Here is a 24,734-nt window from a genome sequence, read left to right as displayed (position 1 = left end):
ACTGCACTTACTTTTGTCTGTTCTGTGCATTTTCTTTTTTTATGTTATCGAGGTGTCTTTCAGCTGCTCGGGCTGTCAGCTTTGGGAAAGGACAAAAAATCCAATACTTAGACCTTGCTATTTATTAATTGTTTCATAAATGTGACAGATCCTAGATCCAAGATTTTTTTCCTATCTGAAGCGTGTGAACTGTATTTTCACAAGATATTACTTGTGCATAAATCATATGAAACAGAGCCTCACACACATCACCAAATAACATTAGCATCTCTACTACTCACATTTTTGAAGAACGGTATGGCTTTCCTGCAGGTTCTTAAAACTGCAGAAATTGAATTCTTTGGCTATAGCTGCTTTGAAGCATCTACTGAACATGTATAAAATTAAAATTCTCAAATTTTATATAAGAAAGTTTTATCTTAATGCCACAGTTATACAACTGTAAAATTATGACCACAAAATGCCATGGACTCTAACAGGACTCTATCTTCTACAGACCATCCTGTGAAACTGAAGAATGTGTTAGTCAGGAGATATGGTAAAGCTTTCTGTTTGGAAAAAAGGGTAAAAATGGATTTTGTAGCAATGTTCTTAGAATCCGTCTAGGGAACATACTGTTCTCAAAGGACGTAACGTCTTCCATTAGTAGATAAAGGGAGTGAAATATATCTAGGGAAAATATTAATATGGCACTGAAACAAGGCCAAAAGCTTTTATTATTAGCAAAATGTCACATGCTTGTTAAATGGTAACAAATTATTTCATCAGATTTATTGCTGTAGCAAATAATATCACAATATCATATTACTGTTCTCACAAGCATCCGGCTCAACTATTCTAACCATTTTATATGACAGAAATATTTTTAACATGCTTTTGTGTATTACTGAAAAAAATCCATATATTTAAAGGTGACAGGTTAGAGTTAATTTTGATTATCTGCTTTCAATAAGAAACAGAAAAGTGATAAAGCAAGCTATTCAAATCACAGAAAAGGAAGACACACAAAGTTCAGCAACTTTAGTATTTGCAACCTACCCAATTATCGTGAGCTTTTTTCTCAAGTGAAGTAATCTGTGAAAGAGATTAATTAGATTGTTATTCATCTAAAAAAGAAAACTTAAGATTGAGTATATATAAATTTAAAATTTATGGATCACTTACAACGAGACATCTAAACTTAAAACTTAACTTTAACTTAAATTATCTGGCAGTCTCTGCTATGAAATTCTGTCAGTCAAAACCAGGTGGTATTAAGAAATCAAAAAGAAAATAACACCCAACAATACCAAGCCAAATCCAATACCACAGCCTAGCTGAAAAGAGGTATTTCAGTTGCAATAACATCCTCCCTACTTGGCACAGAGGGTAAGTAACACAAAGCACATACCTGATTCTGATAAGAACGAATGGTTCTTTCTAGCTCCTCTTCAAGATCTTTTGCTCGTTGTCTGTAACAAAATTAGGAATTATAACATTGCAATAAAATTTGCAGGAAGGTACTTTTAAATACTGTAAGCACAATGGTAAACACAAGGTATAACTAAGATTTTTTAATCCAGAAGACAGTACTGTAACTTAAGCCCAGGGAACACGTAAAAATTATTGTAGTTGAAATACTAGTCACTAGATCAGTGTAAACAGGAATGTAAACAAAAGAACAAAATCAAAAAAATCCAGCGTCTCCGCAGCTTTTCAGTGACCTGCAATATGTTTCCAACACAAAGGGTATCCCTCCATATATAACTTAAGAGCCAGCTTCACCCAGTTCAGCAAACGTACCTTTTAACAAAGCAAAGCCTCCCTTAGTATGTGTTATGACACACAAACTAGCACGTAGCATGCATGAACACATAAAATATAGAAACTGGAAGAAAACATATACATTTATGCTGGTGTTTTTATTAATTCTCTGTTGCCTTTTGTTCACCTTGGAACAAGGGGTTATGGTAACTAAAATCTGTAATTACCTGTAGCTGTTTAGTTCTTCAGCAGCATAATTAATTTTTTCATCTACTTTAGAAAGCTTTTCTTCTTTCTGTAGCCGTTCTCTCTCTGCTACTGTCAGCTTCCTTTAAAACAATCCCAAAACTATGGTGAATTTTGTTTCAAGTCAACAATTTTGTAGTCGGTCTTTCAAGAAAAACTTCTCCAATTATTTAGATGTGCCAAATACACAACATTTATCCAGATAAAGAGTTTTATAGACATTCACTGTTCTGTATGAAACCATTAAATTACCACTGCTCCTAAAAGGAACCTGGAAGACAATCCATATTCCGAAAGAATATTTTGGGGGGGGGGGGGGGAATATTAAAAAAACCAACAACAAAACAACAAAAAAGCAGCCACAAATCAAATCAAACTACACTAACTTTCAGTGATTTGTTCTGGTACTTTTTTTACATTTAAAAATAACCTTGTGCAGAAAAAAAAAAAAAGGTTGTTACTAGCTATTAAAAGAAGAGTTGTTAAAAAAAAACCCAACAAATAAAAAACCCAAACTTTTCAGGTCCCTCTTTTTTTGTGCCTTATGGGACACTACAGAACAGAAAAAAAAAATCCACATTCCAGAATACAAAATATGCACACGATAATTCTGCACAACACACATGGATACTGCTGCTGCATACAGACCTGAAAGGACAAACTAGCCATTTTCCTATAAACGACAGTCATTAGCAATCAAACTACCTAAATCATGGATCTTCTGAACATTATTTAAACTTTTCTGTTTTCTCTGTTAGAACACATCTAGCTTTTTAAATGATGCCTTGTTAATGGGCTCTTTTATTCTGCTCTCTCATCACACCAGCTTCTTCCTGCTCTTTTTTGGCTTTTCTAAAATCTCTGATAAGTGTCACACATTCGCTGAGCTTCAGTGTTATATATCTAAATATCATCCACACAGTCCTCAAATATTTTTCCTTTCTGACTACCTATCATGGCATCTTTTTAATACATTCCTTCCCACTCTGTTCCCCCCCACCCCTTTTAAAAAAAAAAATATTCAACTGTTAATGTAGTGATGTAGTAATGTAGGAGTTCTAGGCCTTGTTACATCTACAAAGATGCCAAATATCTATGCAAATATACTATATACTACAGACCATATTATTGAAAATAATACCTTAAAAAGGTCCTGTGTTCCTGATCAGTACAGCATCAAGGCTCGTACTGCTTCTCTTGCTGCCTTCCAGATTATGTCTGCTCCTTGAAGAAACACTTTCTGGCTAGCAAAAATGTGATTTTACCATCGTGCCCTAAAATGATGCCCCACTGCGCTCTCCCTGCCCCATGTGTACACCCACCCACCTATCCTGAAGGTTGCTACATGCCAAATCCCATCCCAATAAACTTTATTTCTAGTCCTCAACATAGTTCTGGTTTCAATCAGTAACTTACAAACTGTACTATCACGCTGACTGAGGCAGGTGGTACAGCCCTGATTCTTACTTGGTGAGGAAAGCCTGATTCACAGAGGTTTTACATTGCTTGCTGGTAAGTTTCCTGGTTTTAACTCTAAGCTTAGTTTTATCACAGAATCACAGAATAACCAGGTTGGAAGAGACCCACCGGATCATCGAGTCCAACCGTTCCTATCAAACACTAAACCATATCCCTCAGCACCTCGTCCACCCATGCCTTAAACACCTCCAGGGAAGGTGAATCAACCACCTCCCTGGGCAGCCTGTTCCAGTGCCCAATGACCCTTTCTGTAAAGAATTTTTTCCTAATGTCCAGCCTAAATCTCCCCTGGCAGAGCTTGAGGCCATTCCCTCTTGTCCTGTCCCCTGTCACTTGGAAGAAGAGGCCAGCACCCTCCTCTCTACAACCTCCTTTCAGGTAGTTGTAGAGACCAAAGAGGTCACCCCTCAGCCTCCTCTTCTCCAGGCTAAACAACCCCAGCTCACCCAGTAGGGTGAAACTAAAACCCTACTGGGTTTAGATTCTCACCAGATGAAGTTTAGAAGCTCGTTAACAGTCGGTTGTCAACCAACACTCCCAGGTCCCTCTCCTCCAGGCAGCTTTCTAGACAGACTTCTCCTAGTCTGTAGCACTGCATAGGGTTGTTGTGCCCCAAGTGCAGGATCCGGCACTTGGCCTTGTTAAACCTCATGCCATTGGACTCAGCCCAGCGGTCCAGCCTGTCCAGATCCCTTTGCAGAGCTTCTCTACCCTCCAGCAGATCGACACTTCCACCCAGCTTAGTGTTATACATTGCATCACTCTGCAATGACATTACTAGCTCTCTTTATTATACTAAAATATACTTCACAGTTAAAGCAGCTAATGATTATCTTTCTTACAGCAACTTTGATAGCTGTATTACATCATATCCTAATTTAATTTAAAAAAAAATATGGCGGATTAAAAATTTTTTACTTCTTGTTTTATCTTTGTTTCTGTACTTGCTTGTGGAAATAAGCCACAACTTTCACAGAAACAATTTCAATAAAAAGTCACAAATGTACATGAAGGTGTAATAGAACAAGGTCTTCACAATTCATACAACTCTAGAAAGCAGCATTCAAGTTTTCAGTCCCTCAAATCAAAGCGTTACACTCAAATCAAACAATAAGTGTTGAATATAACAAGAGGAAGAGTACCTGTGCAGTTTCATTTCATTTTCTTGATAAAGCTCAGTCATTACTTTAAGTTTCTGCTGAAGCTTTTGAACTTCACTTTCTAAACGTTCATTTTCAGACTGCAGGGAAGCTTGCTGACTTTGAAGGTCTTCTATACATGCTGTAAAATTTAGAGAAAAATATATTGAGACAACACACAATTTACACAATTGAAACGTTTGCAATATTTAGCATACAAAAAGTCTGTAAAAACCTTTGATCCTATGCTGATTATTAGTATAAGCAATAATATGTTCATACACCTCAATAAATTATACAAATTGAGACACAGTACGTCTCCTTTTAACGGGAAACCAGGAACCATACCCTACCTGCTACAAAGTGCAGCTGAGAGCCTCTATCTAGTTTTTGCTCCAAACTGTGCAGCTTCTTTGAAAACAATGAAGTTTAGTAATTCACAATATAAATTTTCATTTAAGATTCTTAATATTGTAATTCTTCTACTAAAGCAGTAAAATCAGCACCATTATACACTTTAGCAGATAAGATCTTGCTGAGTAGCCTGAAGGGGTTACTCAGACTTGTCAAACTACCCTTTCTTTCTGAATTAAAATCAGTTGTTTCTTTTCCTATTTACTATTCCTATGCCTCTCTTCAAGAAACACAGAAAGCTTCGATTAAGTTTGACTATCATTACAGGACAGAATTACAATCAATTTGGAAAAAAACTCTAGCTGAAAGAATCAGTTTAAAGGACTATTAAATCTGAAAAACAGTTTTACAGAGCATTTCATCACCTGAAGAACAAAGAATGGTACATTCATATGCACGGGCTGTTCTGCTGGCTGTTATCTAGACTTGAATTTGAATTAAAGTGGCAGTGCTTTAATTTCATAAGGTTTAATTCACTATGGCCTACACAACAAAGGAAAAAAAAACAGAGCAAGATGATTTTAGGTTTAACTGTCTAAATGCAGTAGTTTGGATTTTAAGAAGTATTGTGCTTGCACACATTACAAACTAATTATAAATTAAGCTTCCATTTTTACCCACTGTTTCACGTCCAGAACTTGTGTAAAGAAGGTGTTATATATTTACTAACACCACTTTGCCCATGTATTTTAAGATTCTGTAGCTTAACAGTTATAGAATATTCCAACATAGCTTACATTCCACAAAGTTTACAAAATTTGTAAACTTTACCAACTTCGATTACTTTATCTCCAAAATCAAATATTTAAAACAGTTAAGCATCTTAAGCTCAAACAGGCATTTTCAAATTCAAGAAGAGCCATCAATATAAATTTAATTCAGTTTTTACTGGTAGTAATACTTACAGCCTGTAACATCATTTTAGAAAAGCAGCATTTTATTATTCTTAAAGACAAAATAACATGTGTACCTGTAAGTTCTCCTTTAGCTTTATTTTCATCAGAGAGTTTTGAATACATTTGATCTCTTTCTGTTTCCAGGGTCTTTAAGCGAGCACTTAACTACAACAAAAATTTAAAGAAATGAGCACTTTAAGATTACCAGAAACTGTTTTCATGCAAAAATATCTAATTAAACACTACAGATGCTGAACTCTGCGATACCAATATCTATGTACAATTACACTCACCATAAAATTTTTGTAATATTCCCTCTAGTTTCCCCCTTTCAATCCACCAGTTTCTTAAAATCACATACCTTTGCAGCATAGATCAATTTCTTCACAGTTCGTTTTTGCTGATCATCTGATTAACAGAATAGAATAATATGTCACATAAAAAGCATAAAAGGGTTTGTGATAGAGCTTACTACTATGATTTTGTTTTTATAAAAAAGCAATTCCACACACACCATAATATCTATAGCATATCTGGAGGAGAAAAAAAAAAAGAAAGCAAGGTGGGTAGGTGATATATCTATATTCTAGCACTTGCTTTTCTGATCAATTAAGACTCAGAATGCTCATGTTAAAAGTGAGATGGTGAATACAAACTAAGATTCACTGGGATGTGCAGAAGCTGCATCAAGAAATAGGAGGAAGAAAGGCCTTTCTGTGTTGCTGTTTTGAGGGAACCCATATCTACACACAAACAATTCCTGTGCTACCATACTGCCTGCAACAGCTAAGCACAAGAAAACAGAAATTAGGCTCTAATGACCAACACTGCTACTGTTGGGAAAAGCCTAAAGAAGAAATTAAAGCAAGGTTTCCACCTAAAAATGTTTGAAATCAGTACTTAACACAGACTAAAGTTATTCTGCAACAGACTGAGCACTGAGTCTTTACACTGTTCTATGATACAATGTACAACTTAGCTATATCAACACACTGCTAAATAGTAGCACAAGTAGTTATTCTGGAGGTGTCCAAGCGTCAGGTAACTGTCAAGACATGAACAACATTGGGTGAATTTTGAAAATCCAACTTGTACAAAGATAATCTTTCAACCTTCCTGGAAGTTTGTTGATTCTGTATTTTTAAAACATTTCTCAAATTAATATTTAAGATGCAAAGCCAGACAAACCCTACCTAAGTGCTCTCCATTCTCTGTTTCACCCTTAACATCTGTGTCCCAGTGATTATCTTCAGCATCATCATCTTCTGTTATTGCTGAACTCCAGTCTTTCATCTTCAGTAAGTACTGTGTCAGTGACTAACAAATTGTCCAAGCAAAACACAAACAGTAAAATAAACATAAGTAATGAAAATGTAGTTACCATTACAATTACTAGTTTTTCAGGATTTCAGTTCTCTCAGTAGATTAAGTGAGCTCCACATAAAGGATTCTATACAGCTGATATTACTTCTATTAAAACACATACCTGCAGGTTAAACATATGTGCCCTTGTGAAGACTTTTCAGATAACCACATATGCATTCTTTTAGCAGGGCTTGTGCATATAAGGTACACACATGTAAGAAAACACTCCCAAACCCCATATTCCAAATTTAAAAATTGGTAATACTCTATCAGAACTAAAAGAGATTTTCTTTATTTAACGTGCTGGCTTCCAAGGCTATGAGATTAGTCTGCTGTGCTGCTAAGCCAACTTTTTTGCTTAGCAGTAAGCAAGACATTAGCGATCGTGGCCACAAACAAAACCAAAGAACAGTTAATGTATATTCACACATGTTAGATTTTCTTCTCATCAGTCTAAATAATCTGATTCAGTGCTAGCTGTCATAATTTACCTTGACTTGACTTTCTTTATTTTTCAATACTTCTTCTACATCTGCTTTAGACGATGAAAATATCTTTATTTGTTCACTTAGTTCACTAATTCGCTCATGCCATCTTTCAGCTTCTTGTAAAAGCTAAAAAGGGAAATACCAGATCAGTGCAATTGCCTTTAACAACCAAGAATCAAGGATGAATAGTACTTGATCCTGTTATGTGTATTATCTACACATAATCAGAATTTTAACCTCTCATTCATCAGTAAGAATTAACAGAGATGGACTACACTACAGTTAAATTTCAAGAGCTGGAAAGTAAGACTTTTGTTATTGTCAAGCTCCTTTAGCTGCAGTAGCTCTGCACTGTAATTAGTTGTTACGAATGTACAAATACATCCTAAGAACAGTTCAGTTAATATTTCACTCAGTTTAACATCCTGATGTGACAATAGCAATGCAAATAAAATAGTGACAATTTGTGTAACAGCTACAAACTCTGAGGAATGGATGGAGATGAGGTGACTTATTCTCCCAAACGCACACACACTTCTGAAATAGTACTTGTCTTTTCAACCTAGGAGAGGTTGGTGAGGCAAGGGAAACAGGAAAGCTTTTTAGGCAGCTATTTAAATTCATTTCTCCTTTTCTCCTCCATACCTCTTAGAAGTAATTCTTAAATTTTATTTTTAAAAAAGCTTCCCTGTTAATGAAAATCATAGCAACTGTACGTAATCAACATCTACAAATATCTATCTTTGTAACAAACTGTGGTTAACTAAAAAGACAGATAAATTCCAAGGTTACATTTTTCTGACATCTCCTAGTAAAATATCATGTCACGAAAATATTTTACAGCTGCAAGGGATTTGTGTATTTAAGGACCACCTCATTAAAAATAACAACTGCAATATATTAACTAATTAAACCATGCCTTCATATTGTGAGAACAAAATTGAACTGCTGCAAGTTACTGTTTAGATAAACCATGCCATGCAAAAACATTGAATACTGGACAAAAAAAATCTGTTTTAGAATCTGTCAAAAAAATATTGCTTAAAGTTGCATACAACAGGCAACCAATTTATAAGCAGTGAATAGACAAAAAGGAAAAACTAGGTTGAGCAACAAGAACATAACAGCTAGGTAGACTAAAAATAAAATCGGAAAATGGTAGTTAAACAGGGGAACTGCCATGCAAATAGACAAGCAAGCCTGAATACTACTTATCAAAGAGAAACAAGAAGGCATAAACCAAAAGGTATTTGACTAGAATTGGATGAACTCCACTGGGCATACAACTGCACCTGTCAAGCAGTAAAAGCTACGTATGAATTTGTGGCATCACACAGACCAGCTATTATGAATGAAACAAAAATACTGTTTATGCTAGTACTGCTCCAAAGACATACACAGGCAACTACTTTCATCATCAAGTGTCATCCTCAAGAGGAAGCTAAACTTTAAGAGATTCCTTCTTCATGAAGCCAAAGGTAAAATAAATTGAAATGACTTTACCTGTAAGAATTACAATAAAGATAAATAGCAAGGACTTGCAATAAGCTAAAGCAATACATGTTTCTAATGTTCCTGCAAACAACAAAGCACAAAGTTTGGAGTTCATTAACAGTTCCCTTGTTCAAACTAAAAGGCCCAATCGTACCTCTGACACATCATAAATCTGAGACAGCACATCTGTTATAATGTTTAAACTATGATGTGCCAGAAGATTATGACCCATTAGTGCAAATGGACAGAGGAAGAAAGTACTTTAGTTTCTGTGAACAAATAACACCTTAGTTACCTTTTGAGCATAAGTGAAATTCCATCTTTAAAAAAAAAGAAAGAAAAATAAAACCGGGATATGGATATTCTAATATAGCAAACTCACTCACATGCTTACACCACCTCATAAAAGAGAATAAGTAAAGCAGTTCCTCTATCTTCTTTTCTTATTAGATTCCATCAACTCTTATCAGCTTATTTATCTACTAAAAAGCACAGCAAAATACAACATACACAAATGTTCTCAAATTACTAAAACTGCTACAAAGCTCAGTTAACAACGAAGTGTACTAATTAATCCTAAATAATGTGGTTAGGGAACTACGATACCCAGGTTATTTTATCTGAAAGGAATGCAAGAAAAGAAATCTATTTCTTTATCTAGGAACCTGGCAAATTAATTGCATCCTGGGAACTGTTTTTATTTATTTTCTTCCTGTTTTTTCATGATATAAAATGATTACCTACAACACAGAATAAGTGTCAGCACTTAGTATTATCTTACTCTAAGTACCATTTTTTAATAAGAGAAAAGAAAAAAAGATTCTTTTCACACACACACAAATAATTGGATTATTTCTGTTTGAACCCAAGCAATTACCAGAGAATACCAAAAAAATCCCCCCTATTAAAACTGTGTACTGCCTCTCAAAATTTATTATATCGGTATTACTGTCGCATTTGAAATAAAGCACTGAGACCAGATCCTTCCCACTCACAGAAACAAAAGCATGCATAGAATATACGTAAAAGACTCTTGAAAGAAGTCAGTTCTCAAACAACTTCACATCAGAGTGACAATACCCAAACCCACTGTTTCTCCACTCACAGCATCTAATAAAATGGTCTTACTTTTTTTTTTTTTTGGTATTCACAAACATGTACTCCTTCCAAAATCAGAGAAAAATACGGAATTTTAGTGATAACATGGTTGCGCAGAACAGAAATATACCTCCTGGAGAAAACTATTTTCCAATAACCGTTTTTTAATCTCTGAATCAGTAAGTCTGATATGCACAATGTTTGGTAAAGAGCACTAAAGTGCTCCCCAGCTTTTTATAAGGCTGCTAAAAGCTAACAAGCCTGTACTTCTATACCACCTTCACCCCTCCTTGCAAGATATCCACGAGGTTACCGTTTAGACAACAAGGAAACCATCAGTCAGGAAAATAAGCACATATCCATTAAAAAAACCCAAAGGAATCAAACAACAAACAACCCACCTCCAGAAAACATCCCTCCAAGCCAAGAGCATCCCATGAAAAAAAAAATATTCATTGAGAATATATTTTTGTTAGAAAAAAAAAAATAATTTAGTTGTAAAACTAATTGTTGCACAGGACAACTATTGCATATGCTGGACATTTTAAAATAACCAGAATTCTTTAGCACCCAGCTATGGCACTGAGGTAAATAGCTAAAATCCGTGAAGCAACAGTCTTTTCTGTCCCTTTGTATTATTTACCTGACTTACCATGAGTTCATCCATAGTGGAACTACAGTAAGTTTTTTACCTGCCTTTTGCATACTCTGCGATTTTGTAATTTTTTTTCTGAACCAAGTATCAGCCTTTTCTCCCTGCCTCTGTAAAGGATCCTAACTGTAGACTCGCCCAAATCTTTCTGCCTTTCTCCAGGTCTCAGCAAAATTCTTATTAGTTTTACATTACCTTCTGCCCTCTTTCTCACTGAACTCCATGGATGCTCCCCCACAAACTAATTTATTTTTTTTAAAAACAGGCCATTTTCAGACAAAGTTATTCCAACATAAAATCATTCTAAAGCCATGTCCTCTTCCTCATTCCATCTACTAGAAGATGCAAGGGGTATTAATAAACGCATTGAGGTTAAGCTCCTTGGAGAAATCATATTTACATAGTACCATAAGGAAACGCAATATTGCTAAGAACAGGAAGAACCTACCTGCTTTGCACTTTCCTGGAGATGGGAATTTTCATCTACTGCTTCTTGAAGGGATGTTTTGAGTCTCTCTGTATTAATCTGATATACTTTTAGGGTGGACTTGGCCTAAGTGAAACAAAAAAACACGCATAAACAGTATAGGTGAAGATATAAGTGGGGTCATGATGGTATTATTGGACTTATTCTTAGGTTTTCTCGCTGTGCTATACATGTATTCTCTCATCTTCCCTACAATTTCAACAGCTTTTACTGACTGTAATTTTGCAGCCCTATATAGGTAGCATAAGAAGGTAAAGAAAAGACAAGGTAACTACTTCTCAATAAATGCCAATGACTATATGAAATTCAAAGTTGCTAAATCAAGTCACACAAAAATACTAAGCCTCAAAAAGTCTTTTGGTTTACACAGTGTATTATTTCTACATCCTTCATAGAAAAAAAAAAATAAAATGGTAACTACATAGAGAACACAGAAATTGCACAGATTTGAAAACATAAACTATTAAGATTGGACATACCTCATCAGTTTGTGACTGGACAGATTTTTCTTCCTTCTCTAAAGACTCCACCCTCTCCTGAATTTCAGCCTCCTGAAATTTATTAGTTATCATATAGCTTCTTCCACAGATTTGACTGAAAAGGTCTAGGCAATTAATAAGGTTATTTTAATTTTCAAACTGAGAAGATTCTATTGCCAAATCAGTAAAAACAGCTTTTCTTTTCAGTATTTTCTTGACGGGTGTCATTTTTCTAGTGTGCTACAGTTAGTATGGAGACGAGACAAAATGGAAAATCTATTTTTTGTTTCAAAAACCCCTAAAAGAAGTTTGTATTCTCCACAGAGAAATTTTCTGTGAGCTTTTTTTTTTTTAGATGAATAGCAACAAAGACAGGATTCTGTTTACTCTTACCAAGTTACCATATTCTGATTGCGTAGATTTTTCTTCTTTCAGTTCTTTCTCTAGATTCTCTATTTGTTGGTTAAGTTCCAACTTTGACTTGTTCAGTTTTTCAAGCATGTCCTAAATCAAATGTTAACATAAAACATTTGACATTAATAACACTTGAAGACAAAAACATTTTAAATATGACAAAGTAGGTTTAACAAATTTTACCACATCAAAGATATAAAAACACAGCCAAAGTTCTCTACACTTTTGCACGTTAATAAAACCTGTTAGAATTAACATTGTAAGATCTAAATTAATTTGCTTTTTTGTACATAAAGTTTGTAGAGCCCATTAGATACTTGGTTCACTTTTTCTGAATATTCTTAGTTTGGAGGATATAAACACTGTAGTGGTGATTTTTACTTATAACTGTACCCCAGCAGCAGATGTAATATAAAATATGTTTGAGTTACATCAGATGTGAGAAAAAAATACTTCCTGCTCTATGCTTTCCAAAAAAAAGGGAGCAATTTACTTCTTATAATTTTTAAAAGATTCAACACTTATCAAAAATGCCATTTGCTCTAGTACTAATAATTTTTAATTTAAATGCTTTGCTTCTATGTAAATTTTGATAACCCAGGACTAAGAAAACCAATGCTCTCAATTAAAACAATTAAGGGTCTTGGGTTTGTTGTTGTTGTTGAGCAGTAGTGGGTTTTGTTTCTTTGTTTCATATGGATAACAATTTCTGGAAATACCCTCTCAAATCATAGAAATAGCAATTTTCATCTTTTTACCTTAAAAACAGATGCCTCTGTGGATTCTTTCATACTGTTGCCATCCTTCAGAGACAATTCTAAATCTTTAAACTGAAAAAGAAACACTTTATGTCAGGATTTATTTAAACAAGTGCCTAAATAACAGCATTAATTTATGCCCCTCTAGTTTGTAATATAGCCACTACCTCAATATTCACAACTACACCTTGCTCGAAAACAGGAAAGACTAGTAGGTTCTCTCAATGGCATAAGAAAAAGGCATTTTAAAATTGCTTCCACCAAGATATATTGTATTAAGAGTTAAAGGCAGAACTTGCTAACACCTTGATTGTACTTAAAGATGCTGACAGGAAAAAGCATTTGAAGAATCACTTTAGAAGTTGTAAATATCTTAGGAAAATTTAATACTTTACAGAAGAGGCTCAATTTACCAAGTGACACATCTGAAAGTAATAACGAGGACATTACCTCTTTTTGGCCAAGGCTGAGTTTTTCAAGAAGTTTGCATTTTTCTTCAACCAGTTCAGCAATTTTATTAGCGAGCTGCTTTTCCCTTCCTAAAAAAAAAAACACAGACACTTAAATGTTGCAATATCCAAATAATTAAGAGAAGGAAAAAAACAAAACACCACATAATCCAAAGAAACAGTATAAAAAATAAGCTTACCTACATAAAGTCGACTTCTAACCTGAAATAAAAAGAACAAATACTGAAAATGTCTGATCAATTACTCTTGCATAGTACCTGAAAACTAATCTTTTAAGCTGTGGTTCCATGACCAGTTTAACCACGGAATTTAAAAAAGTAATATGCTGTAAAAACAGGCAGTAGCATCCTCTACTCTTACCCCCTCCATAGCTGCGTGTTTGCCTTGTCCTTCTCCCATTCAACTTTAAGAGGGAGAAGAGCGGAAAAGGAGGTTAGTTTTCATCTGAATTGCTTTTATAACATACCTCTGTTTAGTCACCATAGAACCAAATAATACAATACAAAGTGGCAGAGGATGGGCAGAGGTCAACTGCACAGGGTTCAACAAGGCCAAGTGCCAGGTCCTGCACCTGGTCACAACAACTGTGTGCAAAGCTTCCAGGCCTGGGGAAGAGCGGCTGGAAAGCTGCCCGGTGGAAAAGGAGCTGGGGATGCTGGTCAACAGCCAGCTGAACACGAACTAGGCGTGTGCCCAGAAGGCCAAGAAAGCCAGCAGCACCCTGGCTTGTTTCAGAAATGGTGTGGCCAGCAGGACTAGGAAAGTGATTGTACTCTTGTACTTGGCACTGGTGAGGCTGCATCTCAAATCCTGTGTTCAATTTTGGGCCCTCCGCTATGAAAGCAACAAAGCTGGTGAAGGGTCTGGAGCACAAGTCCTGTGAGGAGAGGCTGTGGGAATTGGTTTTTTTAGTCTGGAGAAGAGGAGGCTTATCACTCTCTACAACTACCTGAAAGGAGGTTGTACTGAGGTGGGTGTTGATCTCTTCTCCCAAGTGACAAGATGAGAGGAAATGGCCTCAAGTTGTGCTAGAGGAGACACTAGGAAAAGATTCTTAATTGAAAGGGTTGTCAAGCACTGGAACAGGCTGCCCAGGGAAGTGGTTGAGTCACCACTTCCAGAGGTATTTAAAAGATGGGTAGATGAGGTGCTTAGGGACGTGGTTTAGTGGCGGACTTGTCAGTGCTAAGTTTATAGTTGGACCTGATGACATTAAAGGTCATTTCCAACCTAAACGATTCTGTCTGATGAAAAGAGTAGGAAAGAGGATGGAGGGGGAAACTCCATGCGTCATCTCACACTTAACTTCCCATAGGGAAAAAACCCCACGTTCTAACACAGAACAGTTATAACTACAGTAAGGGTACTATTTGATGGGCATCCTGCCCAGACGCAACTCAGTGGGAAGTGCCAAATTAGCAGCTGCCACACAGGGTCTAGTGCTCTAGAATCAAAATGTAACAAATTATGGATCAAAAATCTATCACAAACAGCCAGGACAAGAGATACAGAACTCAAGTGAAACCACAAAAACTTCACAATACAGCCTTCCTCTCAAGGCTGGCCTGATCACAAGCCTAATACACTATGGTTCTGAGATTTTCCCCAGTTCCTCCTCCTTTAAAGCCAAAGTATGGCTAAGGAATCCAAGTGATAGAGGAAGGGGTATAAAGTCATAAGGACATCTTATCCTATCATCCCCCCAAAAACCCAAAACCAAACGCCATTACTTTTGAGTAAATGATCATTAAGTTTTCAAAAAGCAGTCAGCGCTTCAATAGTATTTTATGCCTTAGTGATACATCAGGTGATGTGTGCAAGAGGAAAACAATACAAGAGCTGCTGCTTGACTGATTTCAGCTGAAACACCTTGTTTGTACAACCTAAGAGTGATGCTGCTAGAAAACAGAAGGAATGAAGCAAATTATAGATACATTAACTTAAAAAAAAATTGATGCCCATCCAGACAATCTGAATCGCTGCCACAGAATAAGGTTGCCCTTTTCCAGATCTAAGCTGATGTAAGAACCCTAAAAATGCCGTTGCTTATATTTGAAAATCTAAATTGTTACGCAAACCCATCTTCAAGCATAAGCATCACTGCACCAAAATCATGTTCTAGCTATCCAAGATTACGTAAAAACTGGGGAGAAAATTAGAATACTGAATTATGAACACTGCATTTCATTAGGAGACAGAGTATGGTAGGCAGTGTTATTACTCATATCCTTCCTTCGATGCAACAGAAGAAAACCCTTACCTCAAAGATACAGACCGAATTGTACATTAAAATATTTCAGTACTACATTTCTCAAAGTAATTGCCTTACTGCTTCCAAACAGCATACAGTAAAATTGGTTCAGTGTTCTAATAAACGAAATCAAGGTCATTGCCCAAAGAGTTTTTAAATGCCTCTGTCAGTGGGAATCCATCTGGATTTCTTTTGCTTACAATTGCCTTGAAAGACCTTAGCTGCTCTGGCAATAGCCAGTGTAGTCACAGAGTTATCAATACACACAGCAACACATATACCCAAGGGAAGACCTCTGCATCCCAAGAAAATAATATAAGGTCTGACTTCGAAAGCCTGGTGTAGAAATTAAAAAGGGAAGGGAAAAGGAAGCCTTACTACAGGGAACTTAATTGTGTTTCCTCTAATGCCAAAAGCCACTTATTACACATCCAAACACTTACTTCCTTGACAAAAAAGACTACTTCTATATTTCTCTTTTAGAAGGATTCTAAATTAAATCAAAACTCTGAAGCATTATATATCTTTAAGAGAGTAACAATTCCAATTCAAACCATTAATGCGCTCCACATATCTGCGTGTAATTTGAATACTTACTGATTTATAACTTCTATACAGGAACAAGAGAATTGTAAAGGCTCCAACAATGCCAGTACAAATCACAACTTCCCATGGGAAACCATAGAGATCAGGCCCAGGTCTCATAACTTCCGGCAGTGAAGCCAAAGCCTGAAAAATAAAGTAATAAAACTTTAATTAAAGAAAAAAAAGATTAATATTTTTAACAGAAATAAACATTACATGTTGACTTAGTTTATTTCCAAGGCATAACCTGTGTGAGAAACACTTATTCACTGGTAAAATACTGAAAAGGACAAATTCTTAGAAGCAAAGACAATAATAGTTTTATTTTACAATTCAGCACTGAATCAGATGCCCTTGTAAAAAACACATCCTGTCTTACAAAAGCAGTAGGTTTATATACTAGTTTTAGACACAAAACCATATCTAAGTTCTCAAAGAATGTTTTTTTTTTTCAGGTTATCCAACCACGTCTGGAGACTTTCTTCAGGTTCTCTCCTGACCTAAGACAACTACATCTCACCAGTCAATTAAGCACACCAATAAATTCTCGCAACCCTAAGACAAGTTGCCTCTTGACCTAAACCAGCTACATCTTACAAGACAATTCAACATATCAATAAATTCTTGCAACTCTAAGAGAGCGTTTATTCTTCTCGTGTTACTCATATATTATCTCTTGATACAAGAGAGGTTTAGATTACAAAATAATTAAACGTACAAAACCAGCTGCAGCCAAACTTATCAATTAATTCTTACAGCTGCTCAGCGCAGCTCACGTTTGCTACGCGTGGCCTGTGCTTAACACCAGGGCAAAAAAGCTTTAATCTCGCATTTCTTTGACGAACCGGCCAGGCTGCCCCGCCCCTCCAGCCCGGTGCGAGCGTACGTGTGAACCCGGGGAGCGCTCGCTTCCCCGCTCCGGCTTCCTCGCCGCCCCGCTGGCCCCGAAGGCCGAGCCCGGTCGGGCCCCGCACTCACCGTGCGCGCCCGGTCCCAGGCCGGCCCGAGGCCGCCCCGCAGCCCCAGCCCGGCGGGGGCCAAGCCCGGGGCGCCGGCGGCGGCCATGGCGCGCGGAGCGGCCCCTTCCGCCTCCCGGCTTGACAACCGGCCCGTACCACCGCCGCGGCACGGCGAGGGGGGGGCGGACAAAAACCACTGCGACACGAGTGGGGGCCGCGGGAGATACCACTGCCGGGGCAGCTGGGGGGGGCCCGACGACGGCAGCCTCCGGCTCGGGGCCCGGCGAGCAGGCGCGGAGCCGGCGCGCCTCAGGGCTGCGGGACGTCGTCCCCTCGTCCTCCCGTGGCCCCCGCTGGCCACGCACCTCCTGTCGCTCCTCCTCAAAGCGACTGACAGGGAATCTCGCCTCCCCTGTGGCGTTCGCCGCTTCCATCCGCGCCCGTGCGGCTACCAGGTCTTTACGAACAGCGGCCCTCGCTGGGCCGGGGCGGCAGGTGGAGGGCAGGAGAGCGGCGCGCGCGCTGCGCACGTGAGGGGGGGCGGGGGAGGGCGCCGCCTGGCGGCCGCGCGGCAACTGTTTTTTTAAAAAAGAGGGACTGTTCACAAAAGCCTGTAGTGATGGGACGAGGGGCAGTGGGTATAAACTGCAGAGGGGCAGATTTAGACTAGACATAAGGAGGAATTTGTTCACCACGAGGGCGCTGAGGCACTGGCACAGGTTGCCCAGGGAAGCTGTGGCTGCGCCATCCCTGGAGGTGTTCAGTGGGGCCTTGGGCAGCCTGATCTAGTGGGATGTCCATGCCCATAGCAGGGCTGGAACTGGATGGGCTTTAAGGTCCCTTCCAGCCCAAACCATCCTATGATTCTGTGCTTCTCCGATTCTATCCTAACTGGGTTTTCACAATGCAAGGCAAGCGACTGTCCTGTGGAGCTGGTACCACCTAGGAGACTGTAATAGGTCGCAGTGGCTGGCTCTTTCAGCTGTAGCAAACAGTACAAGAATGAGTTTGACCATAGTATCAAACTAGCAATGAGCACTGAAATCCCATCTGCTTCATGAGGTGGAGGGAAAAAAAAAAACCAAACCAAACCACTTCCGTTTTCCTCTAGGTTACAATTTAGCCAGAATTTAAGTAAGCACACTGGAAATCACAACCAAATTTATGGGGTTCTTAACCTTCAGTTACCCGCTCTAAACAAGGTTACCAAAGTACTAAAATTATGTCTACTATATACCATTTTAGCTGGTATTACTCTTGTATTTAGAGGGGACAGTGCAACACCATTTACATTCCTCTAGTAGCACTCTTTCTTGTGCAGTTATATCCATTAAGTACTGTCATGGGAACTAGAGGAAACTATGAACTTCATTTAAACACAAAGAAACAAAAAAACCACCCCAAATTGTTGTACCACTGAAGTGTTTCCTGGCGGTTCTGCAGAAAATAATCCACACTACATTTATCAGATTCTGCAATGCAAACAACAGAGGCAGAGGAACAGTACCTAACCTGACATTTTCATGATTCATCTCTATCTCATTAGCATAAGATACCCCCAGAAGCAACGGGATTGCAGAGGGTTTATTTAGAAGGTCCTTTCTTTCTTTTAGGAGCTATGTTGCAGAATATAACCAATAACTGGCTTAATTTTGCGCTAATGTATATCACATAATATATCACATAAAGAATACTTACCTTTTTGATAATGCTTGTTACTGCTGAAAATACAAATTTTACCAGTTCCCCGATCTCAGGAGCATTCAGGCACTGAAGTATCTGATACATCCAGCCTCCTTTTGGTTTGTTCATATGGAAAAAAACAGAGGTTTTACATTACAATTGCCAACTTACTGTCATTACAATTTGTACTGGTTTTTAAGATTGCAAATTTTCCTTAAGAAACTTAACACCTACCATTACTTGGAACATAGTTCTGGATGGCATCTGACGAAGGCTTTTCGACATCAAATGGAGAGTCAGTGACTGAACTGTCCATTTTTTCTTCAGAACTTATTGAAGGAATTGCTGTTGCTTCTGAATGTTGGTTACTGTCACATTCACTGTCTACAGCTGCATTCATTTCATGTTCCTTTTCTGGTGGATTTTCTAGTAGCTTTCTTCTACTGCCTACTCCTGCAAATAATTGTGAAGGGAAATGCTTATTTTAAGAGGATTCAACACTCAGACATACAGACTTTTAGAAGATATTAACCTCTACAGTTATTTTGATTTTTTTTTAAATTTTTTTGCAGCTTGAAGCCAAACAGTAGAGTGCTACATTAGAGTAAAAACATGCTACAGATTTATGATTTAAGAAATACTTGTTCAGATAATGGTCTCAGAACAGAGTTTGGACAACTTTAAGCAAGTGGGAAAAGCTTCACAAAAAGACAAATTAAAAATGCCACATTGGATTAAAGATTAACAACTTCCCATAAGATAACAAACTTCACTGCGAAATACAAGAAACTACAGGCATGTTCATGCAAAATTATGACTGAAGGCACCTAGATCCCTCAGTGTCAGTAGCTTGGAGTAAGTTTCCTGAAGCAAATATAACCTTGCTTTCAAAAAAACCCCACACCCTACTTACCCTTGTAGAAATAACAAATACTACTTATAAGACAAATTGATTAATATTAATCTTTGTGCTTCAAATCAGTAGTAGCCAAAGATACCCATCACAAATAGTCCAATAGTCAAAATTCAGGAAGAGTAACTGGCCCTCAAGCTGCTAACATTATATTAACTCAATCTGTATTATCAAGCCTTTGAAGTGTCATAAATCAGTCATTAACTACTATGAGTCTGGCTTGTTACCTCTTGATTTTAAACTACCAGGAGCCAGTGTTGTATCTGTCGTATTTTTTTCCTCAAACAAAGCAGATTTTGTTCTCACTAAATCACTGTCGCTGAAGCAGACCAGTACTTTTTGGCTGCAGTTTGGGCTGTGCATTTAATTGTTATAGCAGCAATAGCTCTGGCAGTTCTAGAAGAACGTTTCTGTTTTCCATACATTTTTCCTGCCCAGTGTCCAAATTGTGCCCCTTTTATGCAGACACAATCCCTTGTTTTCTCTGCATAACATCGTCTTTACATGAGGAAGCTGGGATTACATGATGAATCTTTTTTAAATTGCTGGTGCAGCTGCAGCATTTTGCTTCACTCATGGAGGGATTGTTTAACATGTTGTTTTTACTTTAAATAAAATTGTTGGAATGTAATCAATGAGTTGGGTAAATGTTAGTGTTTATCATAAAATATTTGCCTGGTTTTGCTTGGGTTTTGGGACATGAACTCTGTCAACCCTACTATGATTTTGTCAACTTCCTTGTTCTCACTGGATTCTGCAGCAGTATTTTTTCTAAAATGCTGATCTGTCCTTCTTCAAATTTATCCTCCATGATTTCCAAATTTATTTCATAATTTCCCACACCTTCTACAGATTTAGAAGTGTCTTTTCCTTGATCAGATTAATTTTCTCTTAACTCCATCTCATTCCTCTGTGCAATATTGACTTATACCAGTCTGAGTGTCATCCCTATTTTCATTTGGGTTTTTTTGACAAAACGTGCATCCTCAGACTTTTTTCTACAGGCATAGTTGTTAGTTTTACTACGTATATTTACTAAGAACACTGATGGTTTGATGAAAATACTACCTGGAACCCTTTCTGTTAGAATATAAATTTTATTATTTGTATTTCTGAACTTTGACTTGCTCAGATTTTCTTTTTCCTTCCCTCTCCTATCTTGTTTTAATACCAGTAATTAATTTTTCAGTATTATCCATCATTTAATTTACAACAGTATCTTCTTTTTTAACATATGCTTCATCAGTCAGGTCTCTGAGCAATCTTAAATTGCTGAGATTTAATTAATTTTTTTTTGTTTTTGAGGGCTTCTAGGGTAAAAGTTCACATTCAGTCAGACTAATATCACATGACTGCTCTGTTGCATTTGTTGTCATTAAATTTTTTTTATAATTTTTCTTTTTTGGACTTGGATTCAGCTGGTGTTATTGTGCCTTTGGAAGTAGTGTTTGATGATGCCTTCCAAAACTCAGATTAATTTTGTATGTTTTTCTGTCTTACACTGTCGTAATGGCTTAAAGTGATGGCTTAAGTCTGATGATACAGAATAATCTTTTGTTTTTCTATATCACATGTGATTTTTGTATTGCTTTCTAAGATCTGAATTAAGAATGCACTCTGACCCATTCTCTGGTACCAGAAGGTCATAATGGGAACATCAATCCTGCCATGTTGTTTTGTTTCACCTTCATGTTGCATCTTCATAGGAATTTGTTCGGTTTGTAGCTTCACTCCTGACAAGCTATCAGCAAGAGTATCAAGTGTTGTCCTGCCTTTTACTAATCTGGTAGATTTTGCTGCATTTTTTTCCTCCACTGCCACTTTTATTATATTGCACTTGAGCTGAAGATCATTCCCTTTGGAGGTATCCACATTACTATTATCTGATTTGTTATGTTTAACCTTCTGCTTTGAGGTGCCTTCAGTTTCTTTTCCCCATAGTATTTTATCAAGGCATATACTGAAGCCTTTTTCATCATGGAAGCTTAGTTCTTCTATTCTCAGCAAGCAGTTTTTACCTGCCATTTGGAAACTCCACATGCCTTCCAAATTGCCAGTTTCTTCAGAAGTTTTGGTACCTGTTAAACTGAAACGACTAGATGAGGGGTGAGGAGCCAATTGGTCTGGAGCCAATTCTTGGCACTTCTCAGAATTCTGATCCTGTTCATCATTAACAGCAACCTCACTGAAATATTTGATGTTATTTTCATGCAAACCCAGTGGGTTGTTTTTATTCTCTGGTTTGTGAGGTTTTTCTTTTACATCACCATCCGTTTTGAACTGGCTTTTCAATGCTGACTTTTGTTTTGTATCACAGCATTTGACTGGTTTGCCTTTCTCAGATGTTTCCAGAGTAAAACCCAGCTCACTGTCACATGGGGTCTTCTTCATACCCAGATAATTATCTGCAGTTCCTGGTAGTTCCCCATAACTTTGTAATTCATTTTCTGAATTTACAGATTCATGAATGTAAGTGTTCAGGTTATTTTGTTCTTTTGGCACTGCTTCGACTGTTTCCAGTTTTGATTTTCCCTGCAGATGTGTTCCAATGTACACTGTATTTTCAAAATTTAATTTTGAATGTAAGTGTAGAGAGTCTTTGTAGACAGGGTCATTAAAATAACCTTTTTTATTGGTGTTTTCATGACTTTCGCTACTCTTCGAAACATGTCCTGCAGCACTGGAATAACTAAAGCAGGGTACATATTGTTTTTGAGATACTTCAGGTTGTACTTGTGTTTCAGCAGACAAAACTTGTGAAGCATCGCTATCACCAACTAATTTTAGAATATGTTTTGCTTTTTCATTAACATATTCATTATTTTGCACAGCTAGTGAGGAAGAGAAATTGCTTTCTTGTATTGCATCCTCATCTTTTTCAGATGCCTCCTCAATATCTCTCTGATTTTCTTGTAATTTCATTGCTTTGTTATTTTTTCCTTTTAGTATTTCATTAGCATTTTCAGCTTGAGGAGTTTCTTCACTAAAAAGTACATCATCTTGCAAGCTCTGTACTTGCTCTTCTTTGGCTGTTGAACTCCAAAACATCAGCATATCTGCAAAACTGCTAAAAGAGAAGTGGCTCTGTTCTTCAGACAGTTCAGGCTTTTCTTCTATGTTTTTTGTGTCTAAGGGATCACAAGTCTGAGGTGAGCTAGGAGGAGAAGGAATCTTATCTGATGCAACTGATTCATGCCCCTGTTGATTATCATTTGTGTTCATATTATAATTAATAAAGCTATTATAGATATTTGTATACCAACCTGAGTGGCCATGTTTTCTTTCTGACTCCCGATTTCTCTTTTCAGCTTCAGTGTTTTTCAGCAGTTGGCTTTCTGATACCAAGTCTTGTTCTGAAGTGTAAGGTTCATTTGACTTCTCTTTGTCATCTGTTTGTATATCAAAAGATGAATCTGTGCTATTGGAGGTCCTTTTGGTGTCATTAAGGGTATGCATACTTGCTGGTATCTCACCAGGATTTGGCACGTTACTGTTTGAATCTATCATATCTTGTGCATAATTCTCTTCATCTTCTTCTGTCACTGCTTTAACTGTCTCCTTTGATTCTTTGTCTGTGTGTGACTCTTTCTGATCTGAAGTCTGCACGTCTTCATTCTTATTTGCCTCATCCTCTGTTTCTCCGCTTTGCTGGTCTCTAGCTTTCTCAGCATGGCCAAAATTAAGAACAGTACTTAAACCCAAATTAAACCAATTTGATGTGGATTCTTGGCTCTCGGTCTTTTCTTCTTCTGTCAGTAACTCTGTGACTGATGTTTCTGGTTCTTTATTAGAATGTCCAGGCACACTAGCAGCCTCATGGATTTGTGGATCATTATTTTCTGATGCTAAATCAACACCCACATTCTCTTTCTCAAAATACAGAAAGTCTGTCAGTCCACCTTGAAACCAAACAGATGCTGGGGGTTCTTGTTCCTCCTTATCATTTGGCTCCTGTAAGTAATTTTCATCAGTTACCACTAGTTTTCTGCCTCGGTACGTATTTTCTTCTGAAGATTCAGTAGTGACTTTTAAGGGCTCTTCATTGTTTTTACTTTCTGTGGTGAACCATCCTGCAATCCAGCTAGACTGAGTTGGAACAGGTTTTAGTGGGACACTGGTTTGCATTTGCGGCTCTCCAGTATCATCTCTTATGTTCTCATTTTTTCTAACAGACTCTTTGCTTGCAGATTCCTCCTGAGTGTGAGACTCCTTGGAATCATTTTCAGAAACTGAAACAACTCTTTCTTCCTTTTCCATTGTGTCTCTTGTATGTTTTAAGAGTTCATTTTCATGCAGCTTTAATTCTACATCAGATGATGAATATTCGCTTTCTTTGTTTTGATAATTTAATGCATTGTCTTCATTTTCAAAAGTGTACTGATCTCCATCAAGACAAAGGAAATCAGCTTCCTGAAAGAACAATATTAACTTTTAAAATGTTTTAATGTGTAATTTTCTACAGCATTGTGTAGCATAGTAACATATCTTTATTCTGTTTCTTTCTGTGTAATTATACATATATCATTTTACACTAAGGACTGTAAGTAGTTCTATTATTATTAATGGTTCTATATAATGTATTGTATAAAAATTGTTTCAGAGAACAATAAACACATAAATGGAGCAATAATGAAAAATCCCCATGTTTTTAATTATCAGAAATAAAATATGCATCAACACTTGAATTTCTAACTGGATATTAGATTTTTAATACCTATGAA

General features: G+C 37.2%; 1 protein-coding gene across 4 annotated transcripts in view; it reads right to left on the bottom strand.

The window, feature by feature from the left end:
• MIA2 (MIA SH3 domain ER export factor 2) overlaps positions 1-24,734 on the bottom strand; it is a 37,282-nt gene that overhangs the window by 9,322 nt on the left and 3,226 nt on the right. Inside the window, exons 4-22 of one of the 4 annotated variants that reach the window (XM_069858473.1) lie at positions 22,032-24,423; positions 19,335-19,553; positions 19,116-19,213; positions 16,471-16,602; positions 13,802-13,823; positions 13,603-13,691; positions 13,153-13,224; positions 12,374-12,484; positions 11,981-12,052; positions 11,463-11,567; positions 7,774-7,896; positions 7,111-7,234; positions 6,279-6,325; positions 5,992-6,082; positions 4,611-4,749; positions 1,971-2,072; positions 1,391-1,451; positions 1,039-1,074; positions 12-79 (exon numbers count right to left, since the gene is read on the bottom strand). In XM_069858473.1, the coding sequence (XP_069714574.1) occupies positions 12-79; positions 1,039-1,074; positions 1,391-1,451; positions 1,971-2,072; positions 4,611-4,749; positions 5,992-6,082; positions 6,279-6,325; positions 7,111-7,234; positions 7,774-7,896; positions 11,463-11,567; positions 11,981-12,052; positions 12,374-12,484; positions 13,153-13,224; positions 13,603-13,691; positions 13,802-13,823; positions 16,471-16,602; positions 19,116-19,213; positions 19,335-19,553; positions 22,032-24,423 (4,103 nt within the window). Of the gene's footprint in view, positions 1-11; positions 80-1,038; positions 1,075-1,390; positions 1,452-1,970; positions 2,073-4,610; positions 4,750-5,991; positions 6,083-6,278; positions 6,326-7,110; positions 7,235-7,773; positions 7,897-11,462; positions 11,568-11,980; positions 12,053-12,373; positions 12,485-13,152; positions 13,225-13,602; positions 13,692-13,801; positions 13,824-16,470; positions 16,603-17,436; positions 17,513-19,115; positions 19,214-19,334; positions 19,554-22,031; positions 24,424-24,734 lie in introns of those variants that run through there. The other 3 variants (XM_069858474.1, XM_069858476.1, XM_069858477.1) reach the window with 3 other exon arrangements.

Source organism: Phaenicophaeus curvirostris, chromosome 5, assembly GCF_032191515.1.
Source record: "Phaenicophaeus curvirostris isolate KB17595 chromosome 5, BPBGC_Pcur_1.0, whole genome shotgun sequence".
In the NCBI taxonomy this organism is placed as follows: Eukaryota; Metazoa; Chordata; class Aves; order Cuculiformes; family Cuculidae; genus Phaenicophaeus; species Phaenicophaeus curvirostris.
Note: the sequence above shows the minus strand (reverse complement) of the source record. Positions and strands in the feature narration are given on the sequence as shown.